This window comes from Equus caballus, chromosome 14, assembly GCF_041296265.1.
Source record: "Equus caballus isolate H_3958 breed thoroughbred chromosome 14, TB-T2T, whole genome shotgun sequence".
NCBI classification, from domain to species: domain Eukaryota; kingdom Metazoa; phylum Chordata; class Mammalia; order Perissodactyla; family Equidae; genus Equus; species Equus caballus.
Genome location: NC_091697.1, coordinates 17,139,468 through 17,161,144, shown reverse-complemented (window position 1 = coordinate 17,161,144; position 21,677 = coordinate 17,139,468). Strand labels below are relative to the sequence as shown.

Sequence of the window (21,677 nt, the reverse complement as noted above, 5' to 3'; positions counted from 1 at the left end):
TAGCTCCCTGACCGTCCTAGGACATCTTTATGTATGCATAAGCCTGGGATGTATGCACCAGCCTGCCTAAACATGGAATGTCACCTTCAAGTCAGTGCCCCTTAGCTCATTGTTCTCACCTCTACCTACTCACTCAGAGCCTGAGCACCTGCCAGGCCCCACCCCAAACATCAGGCATTTCTGGGAGTCTCTGGGGGTGTCCTGCATGTGCTTGAGCTACCCTGTGCCACAGCTCTGACCTGTCCCCTAGGAAGGATGCCAGTGTTGGGTGCAGCCAGGTTGGCTGGCACCTTGGTACACTGTACTTCTCTCACACTAATACCAAAGTTGCACCAAAGCCCATGTCAAAATGGGGTGGGTTGCAGTAGTGGTTGCTTCTTCTTTTTTGAGTTCCACTCCGTTAGAGTAATCTCAATACAGTGCCCCACTGCATTTCCAAGTTGTCGGTGAACAGCTCTTGCAGGTTTTACTTATAGCAGTGCTCCCAGGCTATCTTCCTTTCTGCCTTTGCCCTACAGATGAGGACATGGAGGGTTAAGAGCCTGGCATCAGCCCTTTCCTAACCCTTAGTTAGTGGATATTCCAGTCCAGTCTCTGTATCTTTCCATATGACAGTGAAAAGAGAGGGGCTAATTAAAGGTGGCCATCCCACCTCCCTGGGTCCCAGAGATTCTGTGCAGCCAGCTGGAGCATTTTCTTTCTGCTCTGAGCCTTGGCAGTTTGCAGCTTCTACAAGACCCCCAGATACCTTTGTTCTCCTTCTAAGACTTTGGCAGGACACTCTCTATGGAAATTCAATTCATGATCTGCCTCACAGAGACAGGATGTGACAAGGACTTCCTCCCTTTGTTCTCTCTATCTCGATTTCTATAGCAAAGAACAGAAAAGCAGCATGTGACTTAGGTGGAAGATGAGTGAACAATTCTGTCACAGATGAGCTGGCCCCTCTACTCAGCTGTCAGCCTGTGTCTAGGGGACCTTAGAATCTGAGATCAAGAAACTTTACCACAATCATCTCCTTTGCAGAGGAGTTGAGATCACCAGGACTCATCTCTCATTGCAGACCCTTCGCTGCTACCTGACAGGTATGTGGCTCATTCTCAATGCCTACCTAAACTTCCACCTTTCAGAAGCAGAAAGCAGAAAATGGCAGTAGGAGGCTTTGCAGAGAGCAAAAATGGGCTGGCAGCACCGTGTCAGCTGAGCCTGGCTGCAGGATGGGTGGTTCAGGTGTGGCCCAGGGGAGATGTCTGTTCAGGCAGCTCCACAGAGGAAGCAGGATTCTGACACACCCTATTTCCACCTCAAGCCATTTCAAGCCTCGCTGAGTGTTCCTGCTTGGAATGGTTCATCTTCCTTCGAGGAGAGTAGGGGTGGAAATCCTCCTATGGGCCTATTGAAGTCAAACCAAAACAAGCCAGGTGGCATTAACTGACAGTTTGTGGAGGGCAAAGCAGCACAGCCAGCGCTGGATAGGGAGAGGCTGCAAGAGTGCAAAAGCCCTATCCCCTGGAGCTTACAGCTTCGGGCACGGGGAATGGGAGCAGGGCGAAGCACACCGCCCTCACACAGCCCAAGCTCACGAGGAGAAAAGCAAAAAGATAATAATCTTTAAAGAGACACTCAAGAGCCGAAGGGCTGGAAATAAAGACAACATTTAGGAATAGCTACAGGAGGAGAAGCTGAAATGGGGTTGGAGTGGTGCCAGGGAGAAAAGGGCTTCCCCTGCATGGAGGATGGTGGCATCTCTTCAGTGTTAGTGTGCACAACGCTTATTCCTCCCTCTGTGTCTTCAAGAGGAAATAACCCAGAGGCCCCCAAAAAGCAGGAAGAATGTATCCCACCAGCAAAGCTTAGCTCCAGTTCAAGACCCCCTTTCTGGCCGTCCTTCTCCTCAGTGGGTCCTCCATCTTCCCCAAATATCCAACACGTCTGGCCTCTCACCTTTCCACACCAGAAACAGAATCTGAAATCCATTTAGTGTTTTTCCTCACAAGGGTCCTTGCTTGATAAGGGTCAGAGCCTTTAAATTTCCGAGTGAGGCTGGTATGTGGGAACTTGAGGCAGCATGTGGGGAGGAGGATGCCTTTAAGGGCATGAGGGCCTTCAGCCCCTCTGAAGTCACTTCAGGAAACTGCCAGGCTATCTCCTTCCAGTTAAAGGCTTTCAAGGCCATGTCCGTGTGCGTTGGGAACAAAGGGACCAATGGGGCATGGACCTCCTGTCCCAGAAGACGCTGTTGACAAGGTCTGAGGGAGACTCCAGTTTTAAGCAGTATTATCAGCCGTGGGGTTTTTAGATTTTTATTCATTTGATTGTTGGTTGGCTGGTTTCTTGGTTGGTCTTGTGGCTGACACCTGTGGACTCAAGCCACTTCTTCAGAGCATGTGAGATGTCATCAGGATGAACATTGTGTCACGGTCCCTGGCCAGGCAGTCCCTAACATGGTCATGGTTTGGGCGGCAGGAGGCCTGAGAGAACACGCAGCCCTGACACACAGCACAGCTGTAGCCGGAGAAGCGCTGAGCTTGAGAGGAACCCCTGCTCCACCACCTCCTAGCTGTATGTTCAGGGCAAATCACTTAGCCCCTCTGTGCCTCAGTTTCCCTGTCTATAGTTTGGACCTATTAGTAAGAATAATATTAATACTGCTGGTATAGGTAAGTGCTTGGTAGATAGTGTTTGGTAGATAGTGTTCAATTCGTGTTAGTTTTTAAAAACTGTGGGCACACGCACATGTGTGCATATGTGTGTGTGTTTGCAACCTCCTGTACCCTCAGTAATGGAAATCACATGGATGTATCACAACAGACAACTGCAGTCCTACCAGTAACTCCAGGGTTCGGAACACCCTGACTGCCCCCAGGAGGGGGCAGCCTCCCCCTGTCCAGGAAAGTTGGAGCATATACTTCTCCTGTGAGGTGCCCCAACCCCAGCCATGGGACCTAACGCCCCAGTGCTGCCCTGTAGGAGGACGCGAATGACCACCTAACACAAGTCGTGACTAATTCCTCAGAATCCAGCTGATCCAAGTGGATCATGTGAGTCCTTCTTGTTTTGGAAGGTGTTAGCTGGTGCTGATATAGCCCTGATGGCTGTGCCCTCCTGAGCTCCATGTGAGAGTCCAGAAAAAAAGACCGGGACACAAAAGAGAAGGGGACAGGGAGAGGAAGATAAAATGCAAAGCTGTGTGCACCCCCTACTCTGGAGTTCTTTGTTGCCGGTTTCCAGGCCCATCACAGACACCTTCTTACCATCCACCAAAAGGACAAGAGGCTGGACTGTCCAGCCGGAGCCTGAACCCTGACCCAAGGCTTCTGGTCTGCTGGCCATTGGGAGAATAGTGATTCCAATAGCTGCCCCCAGAGGGGACTCCTGCCTCCTCCCTGCAAGGGGCTCCACTTGAAGAACGAATGGAGCCTCCCAACTTACCCCTCCACCTACAGGAAGGCAGGGCCCCCAGACACTGGTCACTCACCTCATAGGCACTTGCCCCTCCCTCCTGCTGTATTCTCACCAGCCCGGGGCCTTCCAGCTCACAGGTCACTTGAGGACTCCCCCATTAACTCACCCACACACCTCCTTGACCACTCCTCTCCTGCCTGACCCAGCAGCTTTCAAACTCCTCTGTCCACTGCCTACTGGTGGTATCGCTGATGGCATGCTGGGGGCTCTGCCGTCACAGGACCCCAGGAACATGTGCCACCTGGCAGGTCTGCAGGAAAAGGAAAACAAAGCAAACGGGTGGGGTGGCAGAAGGAGGAGAAGGGAGACTGAGGCACTGGAGAGTAGAAGCCCACGGTGGGCCCTCCCCCTTGGGGGGTCTCTGATGGAGTGAAAGAAGAAGGGTGCGGTCTCTCAAAGAAGACAGAGAGCAGACGTCTGGAAGGTGGAGGAAGAGGGTGGAGTGCTGGCTTTTATTTAAAGAGCACCCATCCAGCCTGAGAGAGACTTAACAGTCCTCTGAGTGGGCACTGGTTTCTCCCACTGTTCAAGCAAAGAAATCGAAGTTCAGCCACTTTAAAGAATCTGCCTAAAATCCCACAACTAAGCAGAGGAGAGATGTAGAGAGGACTGTCTATCTAAGATGTGGCAGCTGCCCACACTCACTGGCTGTCAGACTGCCAGACGTTACTGCAGGGCCCAGCGGGCAGCAGGAGTGAGAGTGGAGGCCCCACCGGTGCTGGGGCTGGATCTCCTGGACTACAGAAGGGGGGCATGGCCAGAGGGGATGACCCCATCCCTGTGGCCTCAAAGATGCTGTGGATGCAGCAACAGTCACCAGCTGAGTTCCTGGAGGCTCCACCTCAGGTCTTAGGACTGGAGGAAGGTGTCCCAGATGGGGCTGGAGTTGGCAAACATCTTCCAGGGACGTGCGCCACTTCTGAAAGATCAGAGCTCTGTGTTTGTTCCTCTGTTTTGTGGACCTGATGTTCCAGGACAAAGGGAAGCGTGAGAAAGTTCCAGCAGGGAGAATGAAAATGGTCTGAGAGTCCTTGTCGATTTCCCTTTGTTTGGAGAAAGTCACTCAATCCTAGCCGAGCCCGCACACGTGTGGCACTATTCTTGGCTCTGAACAATATGAAGCTCAGAAGCTGCTTCCTTTGGGACCCTTTAGCCCTGTTCCTCACAGCTCCGTGAGTCCTGCAAGGCCAGCGACACCATTAGCAGTGCTGCCTGGTAAAATCAGAAGCAGCTCTAACATCCGGCTGTGGCTTAAAAGAAGCCAGACACTGGGGCGTGTAAGAACTGAACGAAAAATAATTGAGGTTTAAACAGACCTCAAGCCTGACAGGCTGAGCTCCAGCTCCCTCGCATCTCTACACCATCTCTGTCCCCCTGCAGGTGGCCCCACTGCGCAGGAGATGGTGGATTTCCCAGTCTCCTTGGACTCCTCCCAGCCAGTGCCTCTGCCCAGCAGCCTCGTCTTCCTCACTGGCCTCCTCCTTCTCCTCTGGCCTGGGGAGCTGAACTCAGGTAGGTGTCTGATCTGCAGCCCAGCCAGCCAGGACAAGAGCATGTCTGCTTCAGCCCATCTCTCCTGCCAGCTGCTCCTGGGCTGAGATCTTGTAGCCTTGTACCACACCATCCTAGTTGCTAAAATACAAGATTTTCATCCCAGTTGTTAAAGAGCCACTGCCCCTGAGTACCATCAAACCCCAGAGTGTTCCTCTACCTCCTCTCCAGCCACATAGCAGCCCTTGCACACTCTGTCTCCATGACCCTACAGTTTACAGGCATGGCAGGGTGTAGCAGAAGGATGCAAAGAACCTCTTACTGGTCTGTGCCTGGGCTAAAACAGTTGGTAAAATTTTTTTCCTTGGTGAGGAAGATTGGCCCTGAGCTAACATCTGTTGCCAATTTTCCTCTTTTTGCTTGAGGAAGATTGCCGCTGAGCTAACACCTGTGTCAATCTTCCTCTATTTTACGTGGGATGCTGCCACAGCGAGGCTCAATGAGGGTTGTATAGGTCCTCGCCTTGGATCTGAACTCGAGAACCCCTGGCTGTCAAAGAGGAGTGCAGGAACTTAACCACTAGGCTGCCTGGCTGGCCCCTTGCAGATTTCTCTTTCCGGCATACTCACATTTTTCATGACTATTACTTGTTCAAGAAACCGGACTCTCGTCCTGTAGTGTGTCTCACCTTCCTCATTTGAAGGGTTTACTGTAGATTGCTGAGCTGCAAAGGGACGTGATAAAAACGTATCTGAGGAGGGCTGATTTTGGCCGTTGTTCTGGCTTCTCGCCCTAGAGGCGCTCAACGAGGAGGTCAAGGTGGTAGGCCCTGAGGAACCCATCCTGGCGCTCGTCGGGGAGGAGGTGGAGTTCCTGTGCCGCCTGTCGCCGTATCTGGACGCCGAGCACATGGAGATCCGCTGGTTCCGGAGCCGCGCCTCCGACGTGGTTCACCTGTACCAGGAGGGGCAGGAGCTCCATGGGCAGCAGATGGCGCAGTTCCTGAACAGGACCCAACTCGTCAGGGACGACATAACGGACGGCAGCGTGACCCTGCAGCTCCGCGGCGTCGTCCCAGCCGACGCGGGCCCGTATGGGTGCAGGTTCCTCTCCAGCACCTTCTCTGGGGAAGCCATCTGGGAGCTGGAGGTAGCAGGTGCGTGACCCGGCCAAGCCTGAGCAGGGGAGAGGGGAGAGGGGTCCACTTGGATAGACCTGCTTTGCTCAGGAGTAGACAAATTAGAGATATTTTCCCTTTCTCCGTGATTAAAAAAAAAAAAACATTAAAAAGAAAGATTCATTAGAAAATGAACGAAAGAATTGTTCATAAAAAAGATACACAAATGGCCCTTAAACACAAGAAATGATGATCACTTTTACTCATAATGAAAGAAGGGCAAATTAAAGCTACACTGAGATGCAAATTATTTTACCTATCAGATTAGCAAAAATTCAACAGTTGGACCACACAGTCTTGGTGCAGCTGTGGGGAAGCAGGCACCCTGCTCTGAACATGCCGACTGGTTCAAATTTCCAAAGCTCCAGTGCCGGGGAATTGGGCGATAGCCGACAGGACTGTCTGTGCATCTACCTTTTGGACAGCAATCCCACCTCCAGGAGTTTACCCTGAGTGTGCACCTCCTACACTTCCAATATGAAAGAGGCATATGTATAAGTTTCATCTTTGTAGCCTTATTGATAATTGTAAAACAGTGGAAACTACCTAAATGTCCAAGCATAGGCACTGAGTATGGTCCATCTCACAACGGAGTGAGTGGTACTACTCAGCTGAAAGATGAGGAGGGGCTCCGTGAACCAGTGTGGAGTGATTTGTAAGATGTTGTTAAAAGAAAAAAGCCAGCTGCAAAAGAGGTTCTCTAGCATGGAAATTTTGTGTAAGGAAAAAGGAGAAACACTGTACAAGAGAAACACAGGAAGGATGAACTAAAGACGAATGAAGTTTGTTACCTAAGGAGGCGGCTGCAATGAGATGAAGGGGTGGAGAAAGGTCTGGGGTTTTCCTGGTACACATTTTTTAGAGTATTGGTGTGTAAACCATATTAATGTTTTGCAAATTCAAGATAGAAAGCTAGCTCCACAAGGATGAGTGAAAAAAGAGCGTGTATGACACAGGCCCTTGAGCTCTGATGGGATTCAAGAGACAGAAGAAAAGCTGTTAAAATTTGCGGTGGGACTAGTCGTCATTCTAGGGGACTGTCCCATGCATAATATGACTAACTGCCAGTAGTCTTTCCCTGCCAATGGCACCCCTCTACATTTCCAAATGTCTCTCAAGGGTAGTACTGTACCCATGTCCCACATACCACCACTGATTGAGACTGTCCTTGCAGTCCCCAGGCGGTGGGCTGTGAGCTCACATGCGAGTTAAGAGCCGTCACAGTTTATGATGCCTTATCGTGACCGCAAATGCCAAGTGGTGGCATGAACTTCCGGTCCAAGTTCTGGGAAGGAGCCTGATCTTTCCCACTCCTCCTGCCTCTCCCAGGGCTGGGCTCGGACCCTCACATCTCTCTTGAGGGCTTCAAGGAGGGAGGCATTCAGCTGAGGTGCAGCTCCAGTGGCTGGTACCCCAAGCCCCAGGCTCAGTGGAGAGACCATCAGGGAAAGTGCCTGCCTCCAGAGACTGAAGCCATCATCCAGGACACCCAGGGCCTGTTCAGTGTGGAAACATCTGTGGTCGTCTTGGAGGGAGCCCACAGCAACGTGTCCTGCTCCATCCAGAACCCCTTCCTGGTCCAGAAGAAAGAGTTCGTGATCCAGATAGCAGGTCAGTGGATGCTGGCTCACCCTGTCCTCTCAGTCATCATGTCCTCCAGGTCCATTGTCTCAAAGGCCATCTATAAGGACACAATGGTACTTGGCCCTGGCTGTATAGGGGGTGGGCTGACCTTGACACCTAAGAAGTCAGCAATTTGGTTATCAGGAACCTACTAAGAGTACAATTAATAACCCAAAGAGTAAATGGGGGAGGCCCCAGAGAGCCAAAGGCCATGCAATAAAACCCAGAACCTCTTCTCATTAGAGGTCATCATGAGAGCCGATGTGCTCCTAACATCATCCCTCAAACAGTATTTATTGAGCACCCACAGTGTACCCAAAACCCTTACCCTCAGTCTGACATTCCAGTGGGGGAAGCAGACAAACAAAAGCGTGAATTACATCGTAGGTTAGAAAGTGTTCAGTGTATAGAGAACAATGAAGCAGGGAGCGGTGGTAGGTGTGGTGGTGTGTGTATGTCGAAAGATGGGTCACGGAATAAGTCGGTGAGGCAGTGAGTTCAAGGTGAGGCCATTATCTAGTATCAAAGTCTTATTATGAGACACCCACTGAAGGGTCTAATATTCATGGCTCCAGTCATTTTAAATCTTGAGGATAAACCTAACCTATGAGCCATTTTTCACATTGGTCCAAATCAATAGCTATATTACCATAACAGAAAGAAATCTCACCCTTATAAATGAGACCTTGTCCTCAGGGAAGAGGGCTTGACTGCACTGTGTGTCACACAGAGTTATCTGAAATTCACCTGGTAATTGGGGTGGCCATTTCTGTTCGCTAATTGTTTTTATCTAAAGGAAAAATAAAACATCTCCCATCTCTATGTCAGGCATGTAGTTACAGCTCGGAACAAGGCACATAAATTACACTTACGACCTGGAGCTGGAGACACTTTCTCCTTGATGTTACACTTCAAAGAGAGGGCTCTGAGCTCCTGAAAAATAAAAAATTCTAAGTTTTAAAGCTGGCCAGAGGCTTATTCAGCTTTTAAAATGATTTAAATACAGTCTCAAAGGGGTATAAAAAGGATTTACAAGTTTTCTAAAGGAAATACTCTAAGAAAAGGGAAAGAGAAAGTGTCTTTCCCCTTTTGCACCAGGAAAAATCCAAAGGTTTTCTTTTTAGAGTTGTGTTTGCCCTTTACAGAGGGTGTAAGTCACATGGATATCTGCAAGGAGGTCATTCAGATATAGGGAACAGCAAGTGCAAAGGTCCTGGGATGGGAACGTGGGTGGCTACTGGAGGAGCAGGGAGGAGGCAGAAGAGGCCGGACAGAGGGACAACAAAGAGATTGCAGGTCAAGGTGGCATCTGACCCTGAGCCCTAGCTCTTAGCCCTTGGGTCAGGGCTTTGCGAACCATCTGCGGTGACAGACCAGTGTGTTGCAGTCCAATAGTTCAATAAAAGTGCATTGCTAGAAAAATAAAATTAAAAAACAGAAGACTACATTATGCTAAGTGAAGTAAGACAGACACAAAAGGACAAATACTGTGTGATTCCACTTACACAAGCCACGTAAAGTAGTTAATTCATAGAGACAGAAAGTGGAATGGAGGTTACCAGGGACCAAGGGAGGGGGAAGGGAGAGTTAGTGCATGACCGGTACAGAGTTCCAGTTTCAGAAAGCGAAAAAAGTTCTGGTGGTGATTGTTGCATCCTGTGAATATACTGAATGCCACTGAGCTGTACGCTTAAAAATGGTTAAGATGGTACTTTTTATGGTTTTTTTTTAAAGCCATTAGGGAAGGATTTTTTCTTTTTAAAGATTGGCACCTGCACTAACATCCGTTGCCATCTTTTTTCTTCTTCTTCTTCTCCCCAAAAGCCCTCCATCCCCACCCCTCAGTACATAGTTGTATACTCTAATTGTGAGCGCCTCTGGCTGTGCCATGTGGGACGCCACCTCAGCGTGGCCTGATGAGCCGTGCCACGTGTGTGCCCAGGATCTGAACCAGCGAAACCCTGGGCCTCCAAGCAGAGCATGTGAATTAGCCACTCGGCTGGCCCCTAGTTTTTATGTTATGTATATTTTACCACAATAGAAAAGGAAAATATACTTTTTAAAAAGACCACTGAGATAAAAGTACCAATTTCCTATAATTATTTTCAACAGACACAAAATTGTTTTGTTAAATTGCCACAAGAATTTCTAAAGAATTCCTATCCATTTTTGGACCTCTCTTTACTCTCTGGCCACTGCGGGCGCTGCCCTGGGCCACATCCTGCCTCTGGGCAGATCCTCCCTAGGGAGCCTGGAGAGGACACAGGGGAACTGTCAGTCAGCCCCCACGTGGCTTTGTTATCAATTCTTCCAACGGTGTGAGGAGAAGTAGAAGCCCAGTATTTGCAAGAAGCAGCGAGGTGACTTGTGGATTCGATGGCGCGGATAGAAAGCAGTAATTCGCTGGGCTTCAGATATCAACAATACACCGCGCGTTCTCCTTATCCTCAGGTGTGGGGCAAGAGTGGAAAGAAGCGGAGGAGGCCAGGACCATGCTCAGAGAAGTCTCAAGCTGGGGAGTGGGCGGGGCCCTCGGCTCCTGTCCTTTCACAGCTGTCAGTTTGCAGCAGTTTCCCCTTTCCGCTGAATGAGTTCGAGTCCGCCGCTGTTCCTCGGTTCCGCCTCTGGAGACCTGCTCTCAGGCCCATTTTACAGACGGCTTTGGTGGGGCCAAGGAGGTGGGATGAGCCAACAGGTCGCTAGGAAGGTTTTCCGGCACGCAGGGTCTAGAACAGTTTTGTCGCTTAGTGTTTGGTGTTTAGCCTAAATCTAGACAACTCCCTGGGGGGTGTTTTCCAGACGTCTTTTTACCCGGAAGCTCCCCATGGAAGAGAGCTTTCCTCGGGACTCTGATGGCGCTGCCGCTCCTCCTGGCTCTGCCCTCGGCGCTCGCGCTGTGGCTCTTTCAGAAGCAGCGGAGGCGCCAAGGTACGAGGCGGGCCGGGCCTGGCCCGAGGGGGCTGCGGGAGGGCGCGCCCGCTCACCGCCTCTCCCCTCCCCGCCCCCTTGCAGAAAAGCTGAAGCAGGAGGCAGAGAAAGACAAAGGTGAGCAGGGGTGAGGCGCGCCCTGCGCTCGCATCCCTGACGAGCAGGGGGGAGGGCGCCGGGCAGCACGGCCAGCCCCGCAGACCCGGGCTGGGCTGCGGCAGAGGTTTGCTCCTCGGCGCCCTCTGCCTCGGGGCCCGCGCCTGCCGCGCCTCCAGCCCAGCCTCGCTCCCCAGAACGCACGGCCGCTCGAGTTTGTGCACGTTGGAGAAACGAGGCTTCAGTGTTCGTCGGTAGAGATTTTCCTCCTTTTCTCTTCATTTCTTTTCTAGGGAAACTCACAGCAGAGCTGGGTAAGTTCTGGGTGCCACGCACACAGTGCTGGCTGCAGGCTAGTTGGGTGCCCCTGCTCGCGCGCAGTGGAAGGAAAGGTTCAGTGATTTTACGCTCCCTCTGGAGAGCGATGGACGGCAACGATCCTTCCTTCGGTGCCTCCCACCTCTCCACTCCCAGACTGGTGCGCAGCTGCCAAGGACGTCTGACCTGAGACCCCCTGGACAGACCTTCCCAGCCCCTCCCCTGCAAATTATACGATTCAGTTACAATTCCACCATTAAGCATTTATTCCCTCCTGTTCGTCTTCCTAGAATGTCCTTGTCTCTTTAGTACAAATGCCTCTGGGAAGGAGCTCCTTTAACTCGCACCAAAGTGGAGTAATTTTTCAGATTCGCTTTTCTTCCTGGAGGGGCTTAGCACCTTGAAGCCATGGTGCGTGCGTGCGTGCGTGCGTGCGTGCGTGCCGGGGGGAGGTGGGGGCGCGGCGTGTACAGAGGAGGGGAGAGTGAGTCCAAAGGAAGGGGAATGGAGAAGGCCGCCATGGTTGGGGGAAGACCTCAAGAACCACCTTGCCCACTCCAGTAAAACTCCAGACAAAATTGCTAGGTTGGACAAGCTTGTCTTGCAGTCTACCTAGTCCTGCAGTGAAAAAAACCCCCAAACTCAGCTATAATAAGTCTTTAACATTCTAGCCCGAATTAGTGTATAGTGTTGCCTTTCCCAGGAGCATTTGGTTTTAAGAGGACTTAGGGGGGCCACCCCGTGGTGAAGTGGTTAAGTTGGGGCCCCTGCTTCCTTTGACAGGGTTTGAGGGTTGGTGGTTTGGATTCCAGCACAGACCTGCATCACTCGTCAGCCATGCTATGGCAGTGACCCACATACAAAATAGAGGAAGTTGGCACAGATGTCAGCTCAGAAGGAATCTTCCTCAAGCAAAAAAAGGAGGAAGGTTGGCTGTGGATGTTAGCTCAGGTCAAATCTTCATTAGCAAAACAAACAAACCAACAAACCCCAAAACAATATGAGGACCTAGGGTGGAGAAATCAACAGAATGCATGTCTGGTGGCAAAATATCAGTCTTGGTATCTGGCCAGGGGAATAATGGAGTGTGATGTTCTCCCAGTCCTTTAAATAATGTCCCCGGGAAGCGACTGACCCGGAGGCTCACGCAGGCTCTGCTCAGTGCCTGGACTTGTGCAGGACCTCTTCTCCAAGAAAGCTTGTGATTTCAGGGCAAATGAGCAGTAGCCTCTTCAAAGCAGCCCTGAGCCCTGGGAAGAGACTCCTCTGTACCAAGACTGTTTTCCCTTCAGGGCCCTGAGCAGAGAATAGGGTGAGGCACAAGAATCCTGCAGGTGGGCCTCTTTTTTTAGGGCAATGCAGACACAAGGATGGGATTGGGATGAGCAGGGGTTTAAGATGAGGAGCCTCTTCCCAGTGGCCTCACTGCCTTGGGAAGGTGTCTCCACTCATCCCCAGGCTGTGATGTTTCTCTATGTTCTGCTTACAGAGAAGCTTCAGACGGAGCTTGGTAAGTGACCCTTCTTAGAACTCTTCTTGTCCACCTTTTAGCAGCTGGGTATCCATGTGTGTTCTTCTCATTTCCCAACCTGGATGGAACCCTGCTGGCTGTGTGGGTGGCAGGAGCAAGGGGAGTGAGGCAGGGGTGGGTGCAAAACGCATCATGTGAGCAGGGAAGCTGCAGGGACCTGGTGTTCTAATTCCGTTTTCCCTTGGCTGCTTCAGACTGGAGAAGGGCCGAAGGCCAGGCCGGTGAGTGAAGCTCATTTCTCTCCCTTTGTCCACTTTACATCTCAGCATCCCAGTCACTGCTCTGATTAACCAACCATGCTTCATTCTGGTTTATTCCACGGCCACACGGCATGTATTAATCTATGTCCCTTGGTAGAGGTTATATTTGAGTTTTACTTTTGCATTTACTTTTATATTGTCCTGAGGTGTAAGCATACTGTAAATCATTGGTGCCAATCCTATTTGCACATCAGAATCACCTAGATTCCTGCTGCCCACTTTCAAAGACTCTGACTCATGGCTCGGGAGTGGGCAAGTTACCCTAGATGTAGCTATTTCTCCCTGTACTTTCCTCCATTGCCCCCATAAAGCAAACAGTCTAATATGTATCTTTATTTTGTATATACAATCATGCGCTGCATAACAATGTTCCAGTCAACGATGGATCACATATTGGATGGTGGTACCATATTGGATGGTGGTCCCGTAAGATTAGTACCATATAGCCTAGGTGTGTAGTAGGCTATACCATCTAGGTTTGTGTACACTCTATGATGTTCACACAACAATGAAATCATTTGACTACTCATTTCTCAGAATGTGTCCCCATGGTTAAGCAATGTATGACTGTATTCTTGCAAAATGTGAATTACAGTTTTGTGCACATACATTTTAGTTTCTGTAAATGACATTTATAGTGTTGTGCTCTTCCTTGCTTTTCTCACTCACTACTGTGTTTTATCTGTCACCACATGTCCGTCTGGTCTGTTCTCCTTCTTGCTGCAGAGCACCCCATTTTAGCCAGCCACCCTCCTGGAGTAGACCTCCAGCCTGCCTCTCCCTCCACACCACCACAAACCACGCTGAATGAGTAGCCTCAACTGTATTGCCTTCTGGCCCTGTGTGGAGATTTCTCTGGCATGTACACCCAGGAGGGGAATTGCTGGCCCATGGAGGCTATGCTAAGTGAGATAGAGGGACCCCCTTAAGGCAGCGCCATTATCCTGCCATTGGCAGTGCATGGGGGCTCCACATGCCACATCACACAGGAGCCTGCTTTCTAGGTGAGCCAGTCAGTGGGGATGAGTGATGGCTCATTGTGCTTTTAGTCTGCACTTCTCTGAACACTAAGAAGTTTGGACATCTCTTTATATGCTAGTTTTGGGGCTACATCTTCTGAAAATCGCCATTTGTGACCTTTGCCCTTTTTTCATATGGAATTGCTATCTTTTTCTTATTAATTCACAGGAGTTCTTTATATATATATGTATATATAGGCTATTAATCCCTCATTGGTCTTAAACATTGTGAATTCCTTCTTCTATTCTGTCATCTGCTATTTGTTTTGTCCATGGTGCTCCTTATTGAAAAGAAGTCATTAATTTCTACAAAACCTAATTCAGCAAATTTGTCCCTTGTATTTTTGAAGTTTTCTTGCAGAGGACCTTCCTCACTCTTAGGTCACAAAGATAATCTCTTACTTTTTTTTTTTGAGGTTATGATAGTTGAAAACATTGTGAAACTTCAGTTGTACATTATTATTTGTCAGTCACCATATAGGTGTGCCCCTTCACCCTTTGTAGCCATCCTCCACCCTCCTTCCCCCTGGTAACCACTAAATAGTTCTCTTTGTCCATGTGTTTGTTTATCTTCCACATATGAGTGAAATCATACAGTCTCTTACACTTTCTTTTATCCACTTTATGTGTGTTATGTGGAGGTCTTTAATCCATCTGAGATGCGCCATTTTATTTGCTGTTAGGTGAGAACCCAGTGATTTTTCTCCATATGATGGGGCAGTTTTCCCAGTGCCAGCTACTCCACCATCTGTCATTTCCCCATTGATGGGGGTATCACTTTTAGTGCATATTCGGTTCCCGTATTTAGAGGGTCTGTCTGTTGGCCAGCTATTACTTCATTGTTTTTACTTCTGTGGCTTTTATAGTACCTGAAAGTACAAGTTCTCCATTTCTGCTTTCTTTTTAAAGTTAATGGACCTCCTTAAAATAGAAATTTTAGGATAAATTTATGAAGTTCCTAAAAAAATCTAAAAGTAGTTTTGCATGGAATTACTTTGAATTTATAGATAAATTTAGGGAGAATCAACATCTTTATAGAATTGAGTTATTCTTTGAAAGGGTTACATGTTTTTAAAGTTCTACTGGTTATTCTGTTGCAAAACCAGGGTAGGAAGGCCCTGCTGTAAATTGATGGAGCTCTGAAACGTCTGCTGTTGTTTCTGCTATTGCTTTTGCTACAGTCACGTGTTGCTTAAGACCAGAGATATATTCTGAGAAATGCATCATTAGGCAGTTCTGTGAACATTGTAGAGTGTATTTACACAAACCTAGATGGTATAGCCTACAACATACCTAGGCTCTATGGTACTGGTACTAATCTTTTGGGACCACCATCATCTATGTGGTTTGTCACTGACTGAAACATTGTTGTGTGGTGCATGACTATATTTTGCGACTTGGTGATCTCTCTATTGAACACAGAACAAGATAAAATGAAACAGAAATCCACTCAGAATGGCTCACATTAAGAAAGGAGGCAAGACAGGGTATCTAAAGGACATCTTAGGACAGGAGCCATGCTCAGCTGAGCCTCCGGGGGACTGACCTGGTCAGAGCTTGAGGCTTCATTTCCATCATCCTGGGCATCCCAGCCACTTGTATGGGTTCTCTTTGCCTACATGCTCTATTCTCCTGCCTTTCCTGGCACAACTTCAGCCTCCGTGCAGCTTTGGTATAACCCAGCACTGACACAAGCCCCTACCCAACCCCAAATTCCTGGGAAAATTCTATGGTGGACCCAGACCCGTTTGGATCCAAACCAACGGTCACGGTGGGAATGGGGTTATTCAGTTTGCAGGCATCCCTCATGCATCTTGAGTCTCCCTCAAGGTTCCAGAGTTAGTGACGCAGATCTCTGACTTCTTTTTCTTCTCTCTTTGGTTTCAGAGTGGAGAGCAGCCCAACAATATGCAGGTAACTGAAACCAAGGAGCTGTGACTTAAACAGAAGGGAGGTGGAAAGATCTGAGCTTAGAGGAAGGGTCTGTCTGGGTGCCAAGTATGGGGCCTGCACACGCAGGGACACAACATGACACATGCCTGTGTGTGCACACATGTACACACGTACATGCTTGCATGCACCCATGTGATTGCCCTCACACACGTACACGTCTGGGTGCACGTGCTCCCACACGCACCTTGCTTTCTGGGTTTTGGTATACTGGGTTTGTTTCCATCTGGCAAGAAGGCAGCTACTAGAACCTGTTTGCGGGAGAGAATACAGTTTGTGAGGAACCTCTCATCTGACTGAAGGATCCTTGGGGTTCCCAGGCATCAAATGGATGTGTTTGGGGGAATGGGGTGTTGGAGTACAGGGCGTCGGACTAGATAATCTCAGCAGGCTCTTTCAATTTTAAAATCCTAATGTTGCTGTAAAATCGAGGCCCAGAGCTCACGTGATGCTCTCAAGGTCACACAGGGTGGTGGCAGCAGCCAGGACTCGAAGCAGCCCTGAGCTCCTTCTTGAGCAGAACTTGGGCGACGTGAGCCCGCGCTCGTCCCCCATGGACCTACTTGTTTGCTATCTCTGCTCTGCATGGCACCTAGTATGGAAATCAGGAACCTTCCAGTCCGGGCAGGAAACAGGATTCCTCTGCACACTTTCAAATGCTGAGGAGTGACTTGCATGACGCTTCAGCGCCAGAGCGTTTTGGGGGGAGGGGAGTGTGTGATGATTCCACGGATAGCTGCACTGGGAGAACCAGAGGTTTGCTTGTCAGGGGAGGGGACAGGCCGGGCCCAGAACCGTCCTCTGCGGGTGCTAACCCAGTGCTTCTGCGCAGTGGACGTGACTCTGGATCCGGCCTCCGCGCACCCCAGCCTGGAGGTCTCCGAGGATGGCAAGAGCGTGTCCTCCCGCGCACCGGCCCGCGGCCTGGCGCCAGGCGATCCTCAGCGGTTCTCGGAGCAGACGTGCGTGCTGAGCCGCGAGCGCTTCGCCGCCGGCCGCCACTACTGGGAGGTGCACGTGGGCCGGCGCAGCCGCTGGTTCCTCGGGGCGTGCCTGGCCTCGGTGCCGCGCGCGGGGCCGGCGCGCCTGAGTCCGGCCAGCGGCTACTGGGTGATGGGGCTGTGGAACGGCTGCGAGTACTTCGTCCTGGACCCGCACCGCGTCGCGCTCGCCCTGCGCGTGCCGCCCCGGCGCGTGGGTGTCTTCCTGGACTGCGAGGCGGGACGGCTGTCCTTCTTCAACGTATCCGACAGCTCCCACATCTTCACCTTCACTGACACCTTCTCCGGGTCGCTCTGCGCCTATTTCAGGCCCAGAGCCCATGATGGCAGTGAACATCCGGATCCGCTCACCATCTGCCCATTGCCCGTTAGAGGGACATGTGTCCCCGGAAAGGACGACAGTGACACCTGGTTGCAGCCCTTTGAGCCCTCAGACACTGCCGTGGGCCTGTGGTGAAGCGCAGGACTGGGTCCTGGGCAGCTTCCTGGACACCTGGCAAGCGCTTTGCTCTCCCTCTTTCTCTAGAGTGAATCAGTGCACGGCCTGAGCGCCCACCCCAAAATGTCAGCAAAAGCTAAAGACTCAGCGCAGCAGAAGGGGACGGAGAGAGGAACCTTTGGCTATGTCGACGCGCGCGCGTGGAAATATGATTTTTCTTTACGAAAAAGAGTTCCAAAGCTCGTTTGTGTGTATAGTAGGACTGAACAAATGAGTAAAAATGTGTTGATGTTGTTGGGAGCCAGGGCGTTCCGTGTGGAAGAAGAGGAAAGAAACTGGAATGGGAGAGAAAATTATTGGACTGGATTAGAGGTATCAGTTAATTCGTATATATTTTCTAGCTCTAAAAACGCCTAGAAGCAATGTCACGTCATAGGCAATGAGTTCACCTAGGGCTCAATCCTAGTTTTAAACGTCAGTTCCCACTAAAATGAACTTAGATAAAGCTGATTCCAGGGCTGGGCAGAGAAAGCACAGGGTGAATCTGGACCATCTTTTGCCAAAAAGTACAGACATGCTGCAAAACTGATGGGGACACAGCAAGAGGACATAGATGCTGGTCTGAAGAGGCTCCACTGACCGCTTGTGGGGCAATTTGATCATTAAAGTAAGAATGACAAGAATTGCTCAACAAGCAAATTTACCAAGTGTGCTGAGAGTTAAGTTTCTCAGTCAGAGAAAGGAAATACAGAAAATACGAAAGAGGGAAGGAGAGAATGAAAGAATAACTCTGTGAACTCGTGGTTTTTTATTTTGTATAGGTACATGGAACACATGTGATAGGTAGGTAGCTGATAGATAGATGGCTAGACAGACAGATGGACAATGTGTGCATCCATATGATTCCTAGCTCTGTCTGTTGTGAGGGCTTAGAAGCAGTAATGCCCCTCTACTAGTGAGCACTCCCGGCACCCAGAATGTGGTTTTTAGTCCTGTTTCCCACTAAAAGGAACCAAGGCTCTTTGGAGAAATGACGGACTCCAGGGCTGGGGCAGGGAAAATACAAGATGGGTGTGATATTCTCATTTATAATAAGAAATATATATTTGGTCTTCAACCTAAATTCTGGAACAGAGCTCCTAAAACCTTTGGAATTTCCTAATGTTATGAGAGTGTATTTTGATATTCATAACAAGCCCCTTTCAATCACAATGAGTTTAAGTCAACCCCATAACTTCTGAAAAGTCCCAAGGATGGAGCTGCTTGCCAGGAGAACCAACTATGTGATTAGAAGGTTGTAGTTTAGCCCCACCCCCTACCCCTGACCTCAGGGAGGGGAGAGGGGCTGGAGATTGAGTGCAGTCTCTGATGGCCAACGATTTAATCAGTCATGCCTATGTAATGAAGCATCTGTAAAACCCAAAAGGACTGGATTCAAAGAGCTTCCGGGCTTGTGACCACTTGCAGACAGAGAGGTGTTCAGAGAAAGCAAGGAAGCTCTGCGCCCATTCCCACAGGCCTCGCCCTGTGCAACTCTTCCATCTGGCTGTTCCTGAGTTATATCCTTTTATAATAAACCAGTAATCTAGTCAGTCAACTGTTTTCCTGAGTTCTGTGAGCTGCTCTAGCAAATTAATTGAACCCAAGGAGGGGGTTGTGGGAACCTCCGTTTTATAGCACATCGGTCAAAAGCACAGGTAACAACCTGGACTTGCAATTGGTGTGTGAAGTGGAGGGCATTCTTGTAGGATTCAGCCCTTAACCTGTGAGAGCTGACACGATCTCTAGATAGATAGTGTCAGAATTAAGTTAATAGCTTGGTGGTGTTGGAAAAAACATGCCAGAATGAGTCTCAAACATCTTGTACCAGAAAGTGAGGAAGTGTTCCAAGAATGATGGGGAGATGTCAGTTGCACAGAAAATCAGCTTGAAAGGACTCCCACTGGCCAAAGATCAACATCAAGGCAATCAATGGCAGTTATGGATTAAATAAAATAGGAATCCAAGAGGATCTATATCTATACTGATATACATAAATAAATGAATGAATGAATGAGGGAGAAGAGAAAGTTCCAGCCTACAGCAGAAGTCTCAAATATCTCCCCACACACTACTAATTACTTACTTATTGATTTAGAAGTACAAAACACTTAATCAACTTTACAGTGGAGGAGCCTGGCAGACACTGTATTAACCAAGTGACAAAAGTTAACATTACCATATTTGACCTAAGTTTACACTGCGTGCCTCCTGACACAATGCAGTGAAAAGAATACAAGAGCATCACTTTTGAGGTATTCCTACCCCACAAAATTAATACGTCATTAGGAAACATCAAACTGGCTGATACTCCTCAAAAATGTCAAGGTCATAGAAGATAAGGCAAGATTAAGGAATTGTTTCAGATTGAAGGGGACAAAAGGGACATGACAGCTAAATGCAATAGGTGACCCTGGATGGTATCCTAGACCTGTAAAAGACATTATTTGGAGAAGAAGAGACATTTTGAAAAATGGCTGTGGATCAGATAGTAATATGGGATAAATGCTAACTTCCTGGTTTTGATGTAGGAGAATATCCTTATTTTAAGAAAATATACACTTAGGTATTAAGGAGTAATGGGACCTGATGTTTGTACCTTATTTTCAAATGGTTCATTCAAAAATATACTAATGTACAAAGAGAATGATAAAGGAGTGCAGTGGTGTCTGGAAAATGTTTAATAACTGGCTTTCTGGATAAAAGAAAATCTGTAGCATTTGCTGATTTCCATGGTGTAAGTAGTCCCGCTGTGGCTGAGTGCAGGCTGCCGATGTGACATCACTGGTGGAGCTGGAGAGAGAAGCACGGTCTGCTCTCGCGAGACACCAGCTCCGGCACAGGATTGGTTTTACGCAATTCCACATAGAGCATTTGGCCATCTATTGTCATTTGTTTCTCTAACAAGTCAACTAAGTGCATTTTTGAACTTATGAAAATATGCTCAGTTACCTCTTATGATAAAATTACAGCCTTATTAACATACCATGTGTGATATTCAGAAAAAGGAAGTTTTATTTTCTGTAATTTGCATTAGTGTGCAAATATTTTGGGATCCTACTCACAAATGTTTTTGTGATAACATTAAAAATATATTCCTTGACCGTATGCAACCATTATCTGTTCCTTTGAGATCATTTTTATGTGTTAAATAAGAAAAGCAAACATATAGCTGATACAAAAGGAAGCATTAAATTATTTTTTAAATAAACAGTAGCTCCATTGGCACATTTTAAATAAGGGGAAGCCTGGCCCTAAGGTTGGAAGGGATCTTAGATATTCAGCTGCATGCTCTGTGAGCCATAAAGCCCATGCTTGAGGCCACTCAGGAGGCCAGGACACTCAGAGTAGACATCCATTGCCTTCCAGCCCATGCCCCATGACCCTCTTGCAAGTTTCTAAAAGCAGGGCATGATATATTTAGTTCTCCCTACTGTTCACGTTTTCTACACAGCTATCCCTCAAAAGTGGGAAAGGGTGAGCCCAGCACTTATGGGTAGATCCCATCTGGTGAACAAACACGCCTGTGAGGAGGGTGCTGCGAGGCTTCTCCTGCTTGAGGCAGCCTGGGGACAGCTGGCTCACAAAGGCTGAGAGAGGACCTGGATCCCTTTGGCAGGTGCAAGCTGAGTTATCATTGGCCACAGGAATCTTACACGAGAAGACAAGTATTCTGATGAATTGGGCACACCCACCATTTTTGGTGGGCTTATAAATTGGTGCGGCCATCTTGAGGTCAATTTTGGTAATGTCAACCAATTTCTAAATGTGAACATTCCTGACCCAATAGTTCCACATCCAGGAATCTGTTCTACAGAAATAGTCACACCAGTACCTAAAGTTACAGACGCTGCTCACCAAAGCTGTGAAAGCAGAGGTCGGAAACCACCTACTTGCTATTAGGAGACCAGATCAATAAAACATGGTCTCTTCATACTATGGCACTGTAAATTTTTATGGTGCACATAAATTTTTACAAGGAGCATGTATTGCTTTTATAATTAAAAACGTAAGTCAAGGCTTCTTTTCTTTCTGCCTCATGTTAATGGGAAACGATCACAAGAAAATCTTTTTTAAATCTATAGTTGAAACCTTCTGATTTAAGTCTTACTACTGGATAGTGACATGACGTGTTTTCATGTCTTTTAGGGTTTTCAGATCACTGCCCTTGCTTGCCTCTGTGGAACACTTCTTTCTTGTTCCTCAGTAGCATCTTGGGCAGGGCCCACAGTGTTCATGTAACTTTAATTATTAAATGATTTGTCCAGTTTTCAAACTCTGAACTCATATCCAATTCTGATCCCCAGCAGGTTGGGGGCCTGCAGTGGGGAGGGAATTGT

At 48.6% G+C, this 21,677-nt stretch overlaps 1 protein-coding gene across 3 annotated transcripts; it reads left to right on the top strand.

The window, feature by feature from the left end:
• Positions 1-722: 722 nt before the first annotated feature.
• On the top strand, positions 723-20,445 carry BTNL9 (butyrophilin like 9). Of its 3 annotated transcripts, XM_001916724.5 has the most exons (11): positions 875-1,085; positions 4,846-4,977; positions 5,753-6,112; positions 7,463-7,744; positions 10,556-10,684; positions 10,769-10,801; positions 11,074-11,094; positions 12,588-12,608; positions 12,824-12,850; positions 15,796-15,822; positions 16,691-20,445. In XM_001916724.5, the coding sequence occupies exons 2-11, from the start codon at positions 4,866-4,868 to the stop codon at positions 17,314-17,316; spliced, it is 1,638 nt and encodes a 545-aa protein (XP_001916759.2). In that variant the 5' UTR covers positions 875-1,085; positions 4,846-4,865; the 3' UTR covers positions 17,317-20,445. The 3 variants fall into 3 exon arrangements, with proteins under 3 accessions (XP_070088955.1, XP_001916759.2, XP_023472760.1); XM_070232854.1 differs by lacking the exon at positions 11,074-11,094 and having other exon boundaries at positions 723-1,085; XM_023616992.2 differs by lacking the exon at positions 12,588-12,608.
• Positions 20,446-21,677: the final 1,232 nt, after the last annotated feature.

Coding starts and splice junctions, on each gene's coding strand:
- BTNL9 (XM_001916724.5), top strand. CDS start 4,866: ATGGTGGATTTCCCAGTCTCCTTGGACTCCTCCCAGCCAGTGCCTCTG. Junction 7,745..10,555: donor GTTCGTGATCCAGATAGCAG/GTCAGTGGATGC, acceptor GGTGTTTTCCAG/ACGTCTTTTTACCCGGAAGC. Junction 10,802..11,073: donor GGAGGCAGAGAAAGACAAAG/GTGAGCAGGGGT, acceptor TTTCTTTTCTAG/GGAAACTCACAGCAGAGCTG.